This window comes from Coregonus clupeaformis, chromosome 13, assembly GCF_020615455.1.
Source record: "Coregonus clupeaformis isolate EN_2021a chromosome 13, ASM2061545v1, whole genome shotgun sequence".
NCBI lineage: Eukaryota > Metazoa > Chordata > Actinopteri > Salmoniformes > Salmonidae > Coregonus > Coregonus clupeaformis.
The window spans coordinates 20,883,955-20,900,403 of NC_059204.1; the positions used below are offsets into that span (position 1 = coordinate 20,883,955).

General features: G+C 43.2%; 1 protein-coding gene across 7 annotated transcripts in view; it reads left to right on the forward strand.

The window, feature by feature from the left end:
• Window positions 1-491: 491 nt before the first annotated feature.
• Window positions 492-16,449, forward strand: part of LOC121579440 (nuclear receptor corepressor 1) — a 127,420-nt gene continuing 111,462 nt past the window's right edge. For all 7 annotated transcript variants that reach the window (XM_041894028.2, XM_041894031.2, XM_041894029.2 and 4 more), the window contains exons 1-2: window positions 492-623; window positions 11,201-11,392. In XM_041894028.2, the coding sequence (XP_041749962.1) occupies window positions 11,282-11,392 (111 nt within the window). In that variant the 5' untranslated portion in view covers window positions 492-623; window positions 11,201-11,281. The remainder of the gene's footprint in view (window positions 624-11,200; window positions 11,393-16,449) is intronic.

The following is a 16,449-nucleotide window of genomic DNA, read 5'->3' on the forward strand; positions in this document are numbered from 1 at the left end:
CATTTGATATGAAATTCAGAAATGTTCTAATTATAACGTTAGTTAGGCATCTGAAAGTTGCCCGTTTCTGTTGCATGTGTAAGGTTAGGTAAACAACCAACCGATCATTTGTAGACAAGTAATGTATTAAAAAAATAAAAAATAAAATCTAAACTGTGGACACATTATTACTTATATTTTTGTTATGGATAAATCATAAATCAGGATCAACAAGCATGTTCTGTGTCAGGCGGGAGCCACAATTGATATTTAGTTTGCCTGTGGGAATGGTTTGAACGTTACACAACCTTATCCTCTTTGGTATATCAAATAAAAATACTTTTAAAAAATCGCCTAATTTAGACAGCATTTATTTAAAGTCTAATCACTGTTGTAATCTATCTTTAACACACACAGTAAGCACTGAGAAAATATGCAAATGTTATTAATGAAAGTACTGATTTTTTCCCCCCCATATAACAATTTATACAATCCTACCAGGACATCGACAGACAAATGTGGTGCAGCGTTCTGTCTCCTACAACCGTCTACAGTCCGTCAACTGCGGATTTACAAGCATCTGCCCTATAAGACCAATAAGAACACATTTACTTCTTACAGGGTATTTTTTTCCCGAATGTGAGGTGAGTGTCTATCTCTTCATATGTGCACAGAAGTTACATGTTTTTAAAATAGGGCAGAACTTTGGGTTGCGTTTTGCTAGCAAGTTAGCCACTTTAGCGTACTATATCGAGGCTGCAAATTTCCCTTTGCAAGATGGCGGCTTGCTTGAGAATTCTAAGGTGAAATATTGTAGCTATCAACACAATGTCGTTTCGCAGCATCCAATGTTTTTATGCACTTTATAAGGTTCAAGTATGCTGTATTTTACATATTTATGGAAAATCAATGCTAATTCGTAAATTCAAACTAAAATTAAACGCACATATCCTTCAATTCAGCAACAAACAATTTATATTGTAAGTTAGCTAGCTTACCCAGTTAGCATACAAGCTAACAAGGCAAACAACACCTGAGGAAGGTGTAGACTGCGAAAAGCATTACATTTGTCAAGTTGCTACTAATGTTTGCAGCTGTAATCTTGTTTAATACGTTTAGACAATCATAATTAATAATTGATTTCACCTTATGTAAAACGTTTCGCGCCATACAGTAGTATCTGCAAACTATCTAGCTAAGCTAGCTAGGTAATCATGGCATGTAGGCTAACTAACGTGATTACAAACTAGCTAACGTTAGCTAACTAGATAGGTAACTATTATTGTAAACGTCTGTATAACCAACATCATCAGCAAACCCAAAAGTAACCATTTGCATCTTTCATGGAGACACCATCCATGGTTAGTCAATAAATTGCGCTAATATGATCTTAGTGTGGTTTGTTGCAATATGTGCTTGTTATTTATTCAGCCTCAACAGTAGGTTTTGTCCTTGCAGCTGAAATTCAACATCTGGTCCTGCCTGTCAACAAACTGGTATTAAAGGATAATGAGTTATATAAGATATGATGTTCTGTATTGATGAGAACTCACTACTGAGGAGAATGTAAACTAGTTCAATAATGTAAGCTGGCCTAAAGATACAGACTCAAATAATCCCGTTTATTTACAAAGTGCACACTTAACCAGTGTCCTCCTCATTGATTGTGAGTTGGTTATGATTTTATTTGTTACTTTTTATGTCAAATGATATTGAGGGAAGTGGAAGAGACTCATTCAACACTTTAATTGGTTGTTGTGATGTTGCATTGCCTTAGGTTTTATAACTGTTACATTTCTTACAGAAGATAATTATTGTGCTGTCTGTGTGGGCATGCAGAACAAGCATTAGAAATGCACTGGGGCAAGCTGCCACTTCACCTTGAATTTTGGGCCTTGTTTGCACTCGCGGCTAGTGCAATTAGTTTTCTGTAGCCTCTATCCAAACTGTATCAGAGATGGTTTACAATCAGATTAAGAAATTCCCATGAGAGGACTAGATTTTTTTTTAGTCTCCATGTTTCCTCTTAGGCTAGGTGGTGTGTAGAGTTAATTCCAAGTATTAATTTGGATAGCGTTTCAGCAGCATATTTTAAGCATTTGAAGGAAAAACTCACTCAACACAATATTTTCTTCCCTCCAACATACACCTGTCTTTTTTTTTTTTGAAAAGCAGCATGGCATTGTAGATGCATAACAGTTCATGATTTGTCTGACAGATTAATCCTGGCAAAAAGTGTGCCAGGTTTGGGATTCCTAGCATTCTTGTCGTCGCCATATCTGCCTGGATGACACCCCATGTAGCAGAAGTTTTTGACAAATCCTAGATTTTAAGAGGACCGGATGTTCATCAGATCAACATTCAGGCTTTCCTTCTCAAACAGACTCTGTACAGGCTGCCACTTGTCAGTGTAACTCTGAAACTATAGGAAGATAGGGACCTTAAATGTAAGCGGTTAAAAAAATTACATTATAGCATGGCATTTCAAAATGGTGTGTGTGTAGTGTGCTCTCTTTATTGGACAAGGAGGAGGTTTGCCCTCTTATGAGGTTTGCTCCAGAGAGCCCCTCCGTTTACATTTACATTGGGCTCCAACCTTGCAGCAGTCTCCTACTAAACTGCCAGATCTTCCCTTCCAGACTTCATGCTATCATCAGATAAATGTAGGACATCGATGGATGCTTGTATCTATGCTGCATTCTGCAGTATTAGAACCCTGCACGGGCATGAATTTTAAGCCTGAGCCCTACCCATGCCTGTGACGTTCAGGCCCTAACCTACCCAGGCCCGAATGCATCTGCCAAATTTAAGGCCCTGTAGGTAAACCTGTAGGTAAATCCATTAGCTGCTCCTCTCCGTCTGTCACTCACTCCCTGCACGCTCTGCATGCTCTCTACTCATGGCAGGTCTGAGTCTGTGAGTAAACATAGCAAAGGCTCTGCTTGGGCTGCTCTGCTCAATGAAGAGACATGAGAGAGCAGTTAGCTGTTAGCTACTTTTCATCACTCTAAACTCAGACAAATTATTTTCTGTGAAATAATCTCTCCTGTCTTTTTTGACGAGGTTGAAGCACTTCTGACACCATGTTATGATCTTAGTCAGATATGAGCTGTACTGCGCAGCAGAACATGAGAGAATAGTTCAGCTTCAAAATGTTTAATGATACCCGAGCCTTGCCCGTACCCTAGTTATTGATGAAAAAACAGGCCCTAACCTGACGTATAATGTCGAGACCCGTCGGGGTCGGGTAGCAGAACTCTATACAGTGAGGGAAAAAAGTATTTGATCCCCTGCTGATTCTGTACTTTTGCTCACTGACAAAGAAATGATCAGTCTATAATTTTAATGGTAGGTTTATTTGAACAGTGAAAGACAGAATAACAACAAAAAAATCCAGAAAAACGCATGTCAAAAATGTTATAAATTGATTTGCATTTTAATGAGGGAAATAAGTATTTGACCCCCTCTCAATCAGAAAGATTTCTGACTCCCAGGTGTCTTTTATACAGGTAACGAGCTGAGATTAGGAGCACACTCATAAAGGGAGTGCTCCTAATCTCAGCTTGTTACCTGTATAAAAGACACCGGTTCACAGAAGCAATCAATCAATTAGATTCCAAACTCTCCACCATGGCCAAGACCAAAGAGCTCTCCAAGGATGTCAGGGACAAGATTGTAGACCTACACAAGGCTGGAATGGGCTACAAGACCATCGCCAAGCAGCTTGGTGAGAAGGTGACAACAGTTGGTGCGATTATTCGCAAATGGATGAAACACAAAATAACTGTCAATCTCCCTCGGCCTGGGGCTCCATGCAAGATCTCACCTCGTGGAGTTGCAATGATCATGAGAACGGTGAGGAATCAGCCCAGAACTACACGGGAGGATCTTGTCAGTGATCTCAAGGCAGCTGGGACCATAGTCACAAAGAAAACAATTGGTAACACACTACGCCGTGAAGGACTGAAATCCTGCAGCGCCCGCAAGGTCCCCCTGCTCAAGAAAGCACATATACAGGCCCGTCTGAAGTATGCCAATTAACATCTGAATGATTCAGAGGAGAACTGGGTGAAAGTGTTGTGGTCAGAATACCAAAATCGAGCTCTTTGGCATCAACTCAACTCGCCGTGTTTGGAGGAGGAGGAATGCTGCCTATGACCCCAAGAACACCATCCCCACCGTCAAACATGGAGGTGGAAACATTATGCTTTGGGGGTGTTTTTCTGCTAAGGGGACAGGACAACTTCACCGCATCAAAGGGACGATGGACGGGGCCATGTACTGTCAAATCTTGGGTGGGAACCTCCTTCCCTCAGCCAGGGCATTGAAAATGGGTCGTGGATGGGTATTCCAGCATGACAATGACCCAAAACACACGGCCAAGGCAACAAAGGAGTGGCTCAAGAAGAAGCACATTAAGGTCCTGGAGTGGCCTAGCCAGTCTCCAGACCTTAATCCCATAGAAAATCTGTGGAGGGAGCTGAAGTTTCGAGTTGCCAAACGTCAGGCTCGAAACCTTAATGACTTGGAGAAGATCTGTAAAGAGGAGTGGGACAAAATCCCTCCCGAGATGTGTGCAATCCTGGTGGCCAACTACAAGAAACGTCTGACCTCTGTGATTGCCAACAAGGGTTTGGCCACCAAGTACTAAGTCATGTTTTGCAGAGGGGTCAAATACTTATTTCCCTCATTAAAATGCAAATCAATTCATAAAATTTTTGACATGCGTTTTTCTGGATTTTGTTGTTGTTATTCTGTCTCTCACTGTTGAAATAAACCTACCATTCAAATTATAGACTGATCATGTCTTTGTCAGTGGGCAAACGTACAAAATCAGCAGGGGATCAAATACTTTTTTCCCTCACTGTATATGCGGTGTACAGTTTAGGGTATTTAATAGGGTACACAAAACAAAAACTGCAACCTATAATGTGATTGAAATTGTATACTTTGTTAAGTCCAACACTAAAAACATGAACATACAGTGCATTCAGAAAGTATTCAGACCCCTTCACTTTTTCCACATTTTGTTACGTTACAGCCTTATTCTAAAATGAAGAGAACCTTAACCTGACCCAACTATTCTCCTCCCGCTCCTGCTGGCTTTCGCAGATTCTGCCATTACTCTCCTGAAGTTGCCGGTAATAGGCTACACGAGGAGTCAGCAATCTTTCTCATGTGGAATGCCAATTTATCTTACGATTTTTACCAATCTGTGTGCCAGTTATGGTTTTCGTATGCACATTTTTGTGAAACAGTTTAATTTAATTTATAGTAACATCTTCATATCTCAAAATCATTGTCATGTGGTTAATCAAAGTTCTATCTAAATGAAAATGATACAAACCTAAAAAGTAACTATTGTTGCCATTGCCAACTATGTAAAAATATCCTACATAAAGCCAACAAATTAAAACATTGCAGCCTGCAGGTAGAAAATATCCTGATAAAAATAAATATCCTATAACTCACATTGGCTACACATGGCCTATCTGCAACAAACTTGATTTTTTTTATCAACTATTAACTTTGATCAGGCCCGAAGCTTGCGCTAGTGAATTTACAACATTGTATAAAATATTCTGGGCCCTCAGTTTCCTGCGCCAGTGAGCTCAGGACAAACACAGTTGTAGGCTATTTGCGCAAGGGATAAGAAGCAGTGCTTGACTTGAGCAGGAGTACCGGCACCTCAAATTTTCTACTGCTTGAGCTCCTGTTCCTCTTATAGAATATTAGCTCAAAAGTACTGTGGAGCTCCTGCACCTAAATGTAAACAGTACCAGCACCCAAAATGAGTACCGGAACCTATTTCAGTCCAAGTCAAGCACTGATAAGAAGTAATCAGATAGGCCTATTTTGTTAAGTGTTCCACTGGATCAGAGCATAAAATGTTTCCCTTTCACGCTGAGTGGTTATCGAAAGGGAGAGAAATTGAATGATTTTTCAAATACTTTGAGGAACTATTGTAATTCTCAATGGATGTAAAAACACTTTTTTGCTTGCTATTTGATGTGAAGAAAACATTACTTTGAGAAGCTCCACAGGTCTTTAGTGGTGGTGCGTTAAGCCAATCAGAAATACTATCAGATCCCCAAATGGGCACATTTTATATGCCTACATTTGCACACAGGCCAGGTAGCCTATAGGCCTACTTCTATGCGTGCGTGTCCTTACTTAACATTGACAGGAGCGCTCCAAACAAAAGACAATGACTAAATTGACAACTCGTAAATGGAATGAAATAAACAAAACTTGTTTCTCACAAGTGTAGCATAGGTTGTGCACTCTTCTGACAATGTCCTCTTGGACAATGATAACGGGAAGACTGGAAGAATAATATTGAATGCATTAACAGAAATTACCATAACCAAAGTAACAAACATTGTAGATTAGGAATTAACGGTAAGTGTACTACTGGTGGTATGTAATGGGGAATTGATATACACTAACAATAAAATGCAAACAGTTCACACAGTTAAGTTATGAAACTATGAATGTGCACAAATGGTGGGAGAGACCGAATTCTGAAGAGAGAAGTGCATTGTGCATCTGGGCACATGGTCAATCCGACGCCTGTATTGGCCATGCAGAATTTACGGTGATACGGCCTCCGCAGAAGTCAGGGCATTCATACTACTTGCGCTTCGCGGAGCAGTACAGAGCTGTTGTCAAGGAAGTGAGTTTGTTTTCTACAGGATGTACCGCCCCCACCTATCGTCAACCAATCATGTCAATGCGGAGCTATACAAAGCCATACGCATTGTTAAAACATTTAGGAGGCGCATGGCGATGCGGTGCGGAGCTCGATTTGGCCTCTGCATGCTTCTGGAGGCTATGCAATTGCGTCACACCCTTCATATGAAGACTCCAACCACATTTTCGGATCAAGCATAAATTTAATTTTAGTCTGAGATGGCCGCAAATATATACAGTACCAGTCAAAAGTTTGAAAACACCTACTCATTCCAGGGTTTTTCTTTTTACTATTTTCTACATTTTAGAATAATAGTGAAGACATCAAAACTATGAAATAACACATGGAATCATGTAGTAACCAAAAAAGTGTTAAACAAATCTAAATATATTTGAGATTCTTCAAAGTAGCCTCCCTTTGCGCACTCTTGGCATTCTCTCAACCAGCTTCATGAGGAATGCTTTTCCAACAGTCTTGAAGGAGTTCCCACATGCTGAGCACTTGTTTGCTGCTTTTCCTTCACTCTGCGGTCCGACTCATCCCAAACATCTCAATTGGGTTGATGTCAGGTGATTGTGGAGGCCAGGTCATCTGATGCAGCACTCCATCACACTCCTTCTTGGTCAAATAGCCCTTACACAGCCTGGAGGTGTGTTTTGGGTCATTGTCCTGTGGAAAAACAAATGATAGTCCCACTAAGCGCAAACCAGATGGGATGGCATATCACTGCAGAATGCTGTGGTAGCCATGCTGGTTAAGTGCCTTGAATTCTAAATAAATCACTGACAGTGTCACCAGCAAAGCACCCCCATACCATTTACATTTTAGTCATTTAGCAGACGCTCTTATCCAGAGCGACTTACAGTTAGTGAGTGCATACATTATTATTATTTTCATACTGGTCCCCCGTGGGAATCAAACCCACAACCCTGGCGTTGCAAACGCCATGCTCTACCAACTGAGCTACATCCCTGCCGGCCATTCCCTCCCCTACCTTGGACGACGCTGGGCCAATTGTGCGCCGCCCCATGGGTCTCCCGGTCGCGGCCGGCTACGACAGTGCCTGGATTCGAACCAGGATCTCTAGTGACTACCATCACACCACCTCCTCCATGCTTCACGGTGGGAACCACACATGCGGAGCATCCGTTCACCTACTCTGCGTCTCACAAAGACACAGCGGTTCGAACCAAAAATCTCAAATTTGGACTCATCAGTCCAATTGACAGATTTCCACTGGTATAATGTCCATTGCTCGCGTTTCTTGGCCCATGCAAGTCTCTTCTTCTTATTGATGTCCTTTAGTAGTGTGTTTTCTTTTTACAGCAATTCGACCATGAAGGCCTGACTCAAACAGTCTCCTCTGAACAGTTGATGTTGAGATGTGTCTGTTACTTGAACTCTGTGAAGCATTTATTTGGGCTGCAATCTGAGGTGCAGTTAACTCTAACTTATCCTCTGCAGCAGAGGTAACTCTGGGTCTTCCTTTCCTGTGGCGGTCCTCATGAGAGCCAGTTTCCTCATAGCGCTTGATGGTTTTTGCGAATGCACTTGAAGAAACTTTCAAAATCCTTAATGTTCCTTATTGACTGACCTTAATGTCTTTTTAAAGTAAAGCTGTTCTTGGCAGAATATGGACTTGGTCTTTTACCAAATGGGGCCATCTAATGTATACCACCCCAACCTTGTCACAACACAACTGATTGGCTCAAACGCATTAAGAAGGAAATCAATTCCACAAATTAACTTTTAAGTAGGCACACCTGTTAATTGAAATACATTCCAGGTGACTACCTCATGAAGCTGGTTGAGAGAATGTCAAGTGTGCAAAGCTGTCATCAAGGCAAAGGGTGGCTACTTTGAATAATCTCAAATATAAAATATACTTTGATTAACACTTTTATTTGGATTACTACGTGATTCCATATGTGTTTTTTCATAGTTTTGATGTCTTCACTATTATTCTACAATGTAGAAAACAGGAAAAATAAAGAAAAACATTGGAATGACTAGGTGTGTCCAAAGTTTTGACTGGTACTGTGTGTGTGTGTGTGTGTTACTGCTCGACCAAAACAATCTGTCTACCAACAGCTTAATGACCGAACAGTCGACTAATTGGGGTCAGCCCTAATCCTGTTTCCGTTGATCATCCTTGAGATGTTTCTAGGACTTGATTGGAGTCCACCTGTGGTAAATTCAATTGATTGGACAAGATTTGGAAAAGCACACACCTGCCCTTTATAAGGTCCCACAGTTGACAGTGTCCCCAAGGACACAGTGGCCTCCATCATTTTTAGGTGGAAGAAGTTTGGAACCAACACGGCTCTACCTAGAGCTGGCCGCCCGGCCAAACTGAGCAATCGGGGGAGAAGGGCCTTGGTCAGGGAGGTGACCAAGGACCTGATGGTCACTCTGACAAAGCTCTAGAGTTTCTCTGTGGAGATGGGAGAACCTTCCAGAAGGACAACCATTTCTGCAGCATTCCACCAATCAGCCATTAGAGTGGCCAGACGGAAGCCACTCTTCAGTAAAAGGCACTTGACAGCCCGCTTGGAGTTTGCCAAAAGGCACCTAAGGACTCTGAGACCATGAGAAACAAGATTATCTGGTCTTATGAAACCAAGATTGAACACTTTGGCCTGAATGCCAAGCGTCACGTCTGGAGGAAACCAGGCACCGCTCATCACCTGGTCAATACCATCCCTACGGTGAAGCATAGTGGTGGCAGCATCATGCTGTGGGGATGTTTTTCAGCGGCAGGGACTAGAAGACTAGTCAGGATCGAGGGAAAGATGAATGGAGCAAAGTACAAAGAGATCCTTGATGAAAACCTACTCCAGAGCGCTCAGGACCTCAGACTGGGGTGAAGGTTCACCTTCCAACAGAACAACGATCCTAAGCACACAGCCAAGACAATGCAGGAGTGGCTTCAGGACAAGTCTCTGAATGTCCTTGAGTGGCCCAGCCAGAGCCCGGACTTGAACTCTGGAGAGACCTGAAAATAGCTGTGCAGCGACGCTTCCCATCCAACCTGACAGAACTTGAGAGGATCTGCAGAGAAGAATGGGAGAAACTCCCCAAATACAGGTGTGCCAAGCTTGTAGCATCATACCTAAGAAGACTCTAGGCTGTAATCGCTGCCAAAGGTACTTTAACAAAGTACTGAGGAAAGGGTCTGATTACTTATGTAATTGTGATATTTCATTTATTTTATTTTATAAATGTGCAAAAATGTCAACCTTTTTTTATGCTTTGTCGTTTTGGGGTATGGTGTGTAGATTGAGGCAAAACATTAATTTAATCCATTTTAGAATAAGGCTGTAACGTAACAAAAAGCCCATGGGGCGGCGCACAATTGGCCCAGCGTCGTCCAGGGTAGGGGAGGGAATGGCCGGCAGGGATGTAGCTCAGTTGGTAGAGCATGGCGTTTGCAATGCCAGGGTTGTGGGTTCGTTTCCCACGGGGGGCCAGTATAAAAAATGATGTATGCACTCACTAACTGTAAATTGCTCTGGATTAGAGCGTCTGCTAAATGACGTAAAGGTAAATGTGGAAAAAGTGAAGGGGTCTGAATACTTTCCGAATGCAATGTACATAAGGAAATATTTATTTGCTCTTGTTTGTTTACCTAGTATTTAATTTTCAAAGGAGAGTGACAAGGCTAGGCAGTCTCTGAGGAGACTAATCTTGGTCAACCATAATACTTGACCTAATCCATTACCAACTGATTCATATGGTGCATCATAATCCAATACAGTTCAGATGTAGCTCAGCTGCAGAAAAACTGCAACTGCCACAATGCATATTCAATAGATTTGTGCATGAATTGAGTTATTGAGCTTGTTTTGGCTGATTTCGCCGGGCTACAGATGACAATCTATTTCCCTTCCATTTGGGACATATTTTATTGTACTGATCAACAACATTTGCATAGAAGTAGCTTTTGTAATTTTTTCCCAGAAGTTACGTCATTCACGAGGCAGTCAGTGTGCTGAGGCAATAGAGAATGTTTGGGTGAGAGACGGAATAAGTGAATGCCACCAAAAACGTTATTCAATCAGCATATTTAGCATAATGGTTAGCAAATCATCACGAACAAGGTACTAGGGTAGTGAATTGATGTTATCTTTAGCTGTCAGCTAGCAAGGAAAGTTAGCCTACAAAGCTGGAAGCTACCGGTATCTTCTTCCATTGTAAAGTGTTCTAGCCTGTTTTGCAAACAGCAATTAACAGTTTCAACATTTCTACATGCCGTGTCATATTATTAAAGTGTGTTAACTACTGTGCAGCTTGAGTGGGGAGCTAACATGCACCAGCCCCCCAGTGCAGGCTAGCAATGAGTAAGTAGGCAGGCACGGTGTACGCTATAATAAGGGGTAGGCTGCGCTGATACAGACTTGATCTGTGAGACACATTTGACAGAAGTACCAAAAGTAACATTCTAGTACCAAACCGTTTTTCATGTTCTAGTATCGAAGTTTCGGTATACCGTGCAACTCTAGTGTCCATCTATCTGTCCTACCTCAGGTGGTTTGGGTCTCCAGCCATGCTCCAGCAGAGCCCCTGATCAGTGCAGCAACAGCCCGCCCGGCTCAACCCTGAGCCAGGATGTCCAGTAGCTCGGGCTATCCCCCTACACAGGGCAGCTTCAGCAGCGAGCAGAGCCGCTACCCACCACACTCTGTCCAGTACACCTTCAGCAACACACGCCACCAACAGGTAAGAAACTGAGCTCAGAGAAACATCATAACTCTCTCATAGCCTCTTAATGATGGCAGTGGCGCTGCACTGCACTGAATCTCATTTTTATTTTTTACATCTACTGCTGGTGAGAATTTCTCTCTTTCTCTCCATGCAAATGATTCACTATTGCATATGCTGAATCCATAAAATAAGGGAAAATAGAGATTTCAAGCTGAGACATGCCTCGGGATCTGCTCTGGAATCATGCAGACTTCTCTTCAAAACACATTTTATTTGCCACATGTGCTGAATACAACAGTTATAGACCTTACAGTGAAATGCTTACTTACAAGCCCTTAACCAACAATGTAGTTTTAAGAAAATAAAAATAGCAAATAATTAAAGAGCAGCAGTAAAATTAAATAACAGTAGGGAGGCAATGTACAGGGGGTACCGGTACAGAGTCAATGTGCGGGGGCACCGGTTAGTCAAGGTAATTGAAGTAATATGTACATGTGGGTAGAGTTAAAGTGACTATGCATGTATAATAAACAGAGTAGCAGCAGCGTAAAAGAGGGGGTGGGGGTGACAATGCAAATAGTCTGGGTAGCCATAATTAGCTTAGTCTTATGGCTTGGGGGTAGAAGCTGTTAAGAAGCCTTTTGGACCTGGACTTGGCGCTCCGGTACCGCTTGCCGTGCGGTAGCAGAGAGAACAGTCTATGACTAGGGTGGCTGGGGTCTTTGACAATTTTGAGGGCCTTCCTCTGACACTGCCTGGTATAGAGGTCCTGGATGGCAGGAAGTTTGGCCCCAGTGAAGTACTAGGCCGTACGCACTACCCTCTGTAGTGCCTTGTGGTCGGAGGCCGAGCAGTTGCCATACCAGGCGGTGATGCAACCAGTCAGGATGCTCTCGATGATGCAGCTGTATAACATTTTGAGGATCTGAGGACCCATGCCAAATCTTTTCAGTCTCCTGAGGGGGAATAGGCTTTGTCGTGCCCTCTTCACGACTGTCTTGGTGTGTTTAGACCATGATAGTTCGTTGGTGATGTGGACACCAAGGAACTTGAAGCTTTCAACCTGTTCCACTACAGCCCTGTCGATGAGAATGGGGGCGTGCTCAGTCCTCTTTTTTTCCCTGTAGTCCACAATCATCTCCTCCCTATATGCTGTCTCATCGTTGTCGGTGATCAGGCCTACCACTGTTGTGTCGTCGGCAAACTTAATGATGGTGTTGGAGTCGTGCCTGGCCATGCAGTCATGGGTGAACAGGAAGTACAGGACGGGACTGAGCACGCACCCCTGAGGGGCCCCCGTGTTGAGGATCAGCGTGGCAGATGTGTTGTTACCTACCCTTACCACCTGGGGGCGGCCTGTCAGGAAGTCCAGGATCCAGTTGCAGAGGGAGGTGTTTAGTCCCAGGGTCCTTAGCTTAGTGATGAGCTTTGAGGGCACTATGGTGTTGAACACTGAGCTGTTGTCAATGAATACCATTCTCACGTAGGTGTCCCTCTTGTCCAGGTGGGAAAGGGCAGTGTGGAGTGCAATAGAGATAGCATCATCTGTGGATCTGTTGGGGCGGTATGCAAATTGCCTCGAAGCGAGCATAGAAGTGATTTTAGCTCACCGGGCAGCTTGCGGCTGTGCTGTGCTTCCCTTTGTAGTCTGTAATAGTTTGCTAGCCCTGCCACATCCGACGAGCGTCGGAGCCGGTGTAGTACGATTCAATCTTAGTCCTGTATTGACACTTTGCCTGTCTGATGGTTCGTCTGAGGGCATAGCGGAATTTCTTATAAGCGTCCGGGTTAGAGTCCCGCTCCTTGAAAGCGGCAGCTCTACCCTTTAGCTCAGTGCGCATGTTGCCTGTAATCCATGGCTTCTGGTTGGGGTATGTACAGTGGCTTGCAAAAGTATTCAACCCCCTTGGCATTTTTCCTATTTTGTTGCCTTACAACCTGGAATTAAAATTGATTTTTGGGGGGGTTGTGTCATTTGATTTACACAACATGCCTACCACTTTGAAGATGAATTTTTGTTTTGTTGTGTGAAACAAACAAGAAATAAGACAAAAAAACTACTTGAGCGTGCATAACAATTCACCACCCCAAAGTCAATACTTTGTAGAGCCACCTTTTGCAGCAATTACAGCTGCAAGTCTCTTGGGGTATGTCTCTATAAGTTTGGCACATCTAGCCACTGGGATGTTTGCCCATTCTTCAAGGCAAAACTGCTCCAGCTCCTTCAAGTTGGATGGGTTCCGCTGGTGTACAGCAATCTTTAAGTCATACCACAGATTCTCCATTGGATTGAGGTCTGGGCTTTGACTAGGCCATTCTAAGACATTTAAATGTTTCCCCTTAAACCACTCGAGTGTTGCGTTAGTAGTATGCTTAGGGTCATTGTCCTGCTGGAAGGTGAACCTCCGTCTCAGTCTCAAATCTTTGGAAGACGGAAACAGGTTTCCTTCAAGAATGTCCCTGTATTTAGCGCCATCCATCATTCCTTCAATTCTGACCAGTTTCCCAGTCCCTGCCGATGAAAAACATCCCCACAGCATGATGCTGCCACCACCATGCTTCACTGTGGGGATGGGGTTCTCGGGGTGATGAGAGGTGTTGGGTTTGCGCCAGATATAGCGTTTTCATTAATGGCCAAAAAGCTCAATTTTAGTCTCATCTGACCAGAGTACCTTCTTCCATATGTTTGGGGAGTCTCCCACATGCCTTTTGGCGAACACCATACGTGTTTGCTTAGTTTTTTTCTTTAAGCAATGGCTTTTTTCTGGCCACTCTTCCGTAAATCCCAGCTCTGTGAAGTGTACAGCTTAAAGTGGTCCTATGGACAGATACTCCAATCGCCGCTGTGGAGTTTTGCAGCTCCTTCAGGATTATCTTTGGTCTCTTTGTTGCCTCTCTGATTAATGCCCTCCTTGCCTGGTCCGTGAGTTTTGGTGGGCGGCCCTCTCTTGGCAGGTTTGTTGTGGTGCCACATTCTTTCCATTTTTGTAATACTGTATTTAATGGTGCTCCTAATCTCAGCTTGTTACCTGTATAAAAGACACCTGTCCACAGAAGCAATCAATCAATCAGATTCCAAACTCTCCACCATGGCCAAGACCAAAGAGCTCTCCAAGGATGTCAGGGACAAGATTGTAGACCTACACAAGGCTGGAATGGGCTACAAGACCATCGCCAAGCAGCTTGGTGAGAAGGTGACAACAGTTGGTGCGATTATTCGCAAATGGAAGAAACACAAAATAACTGTAAATCTCCCTCGGCCAGGGGCTCCATGCAAGATCTCACCTCGTGGAGTTGCAATGATCATGAGAACGGTGAGGAATCAGCCCAGAACTACACGGGAGGATCTTGGCAATGATCTCAAGGCAGCTGGGACCATAGTCACAAAGAAAACAATTGGTAACACACTACGCCGTGAAGGACTGAAATCCTGCAGTGCCCGCAAGTTCCCCCTGCTCAAGAAAGCACATATACAGGCCCGTCTGAACATCTGAATCATTCAGAGGAGAACTGGGTGAAAGTGTTGTGATCAGATGAGACCAAAATTGAGCTCTTTGCCCTCAACTCGCCGTGTTTGGAGGAGGAGGAATGCTGCCTATGACCCCAAGAACACCATCCCCACCGTCAAACATGGAGGTGGAAACATTATGCTTTGGGGGTGTTTTTCTGCTAAGGGGACAGGACAACTTCACCGCATCAAAGGGACGATGGACGGGGCCATGTACCGTCAAATCTTGGGTGAGACCCTCCTTCCCTCAGCCAGGGCATTGAAAATGGGTCGTGGATGGGTATTCCAGCATGACAATGACCCAAAACACACGGCCAAGGCAACAAAGGAGTGGCTCAAGAAGAAGCACATTAAGGTCCTGGAGTGGCCTAGCCAGTCTCCAGACCTTAATCCCATAGAAAATCTGTGGAGGGAGCTGAAGGTTCGAGTTGCCAAACGTCAGGCTCGAAACCTTAATGACTTAGAGAAGATCTGCAAAGAGGAGTGGGACAAAATCCCTCCTGAGATGTGTGCAAACCTGGTGGCCAACTACAAGAAACGCCTGACCTCTGTGATTGCCAACAAGGGTTTTGCCACCAAGTACTAAGTCATGTTTTGCAGAGGGGTCAAATACTTATATCCCTCATTAAAATGCAAATCAATTTATAACATTTCTGACATGCATTTATCTGGATTTTGTTGTTGTTATTCTGTCTCTCACTGTTCAAATAAACCTACCATTTAAAATTATAGACTGATCATGTCTTTGTCAGTGGGCAAACGTACAAAATCAGCAGGGGATCAAATACTTTTTTCCTCACTGTATATACTGAGATCATGTGACGGATCATGTGACACTTAGATTGCACACAGGTGGACTTTATGTAACTAATTATGTGACTTCTGAAGGTAATTGGTTGCACCAGATCTTATGTAGGGGCTTCATAGCAAAGAGGATGAATACATATGCACGCACCACTTTTCCGTAAAAAATTTTTGAAACAAGTAATTTTTTTCACTTCACCAATTTGGACTATATTGTGTATGTCCATTTATATGAAATCCAAATAAAAATCAATTTAAATTACAGGTTGTAATGCAACAAAATAGGAAAAACTCCAAGGGGGATGTATACTTTTGCAAGGCACTGTATGTACGGTCACTGTGGGAACGACGTCATCGATGCACTTATTGATGAAGCCAGTGACTGATGTGGTGTACTCCTCAATGCTATCGGAAGATCCCGGAACATATTCCGGTCTGTGCTAGCAAAACAGTCCTGTAGCTTAGCATCTGCGTCATCTGACCACTTCCTTATTAACCGAGTCACTGGTGCTTCCTGCTTTAGTTGTTGCTTATAAGCAGGAATCAGGAGGATATAGTTATGGTCATGATTTGCCGAATGGAGGGCGAGGGAGAGTTTTGTACGCGTCTCTGTGTTTGGAGTAAAGGTGGTCTAGGGTTTTTTTTTTTTTTCTCCTGTTGTTGCACATTTAACATTCTGGTAGAAATTAGGTAGAACGGATTTAAGTTTCCCTGCATTAAAGTCCCCAGCCACTAGGAGCACTGCCTCTGGATGAGCGTT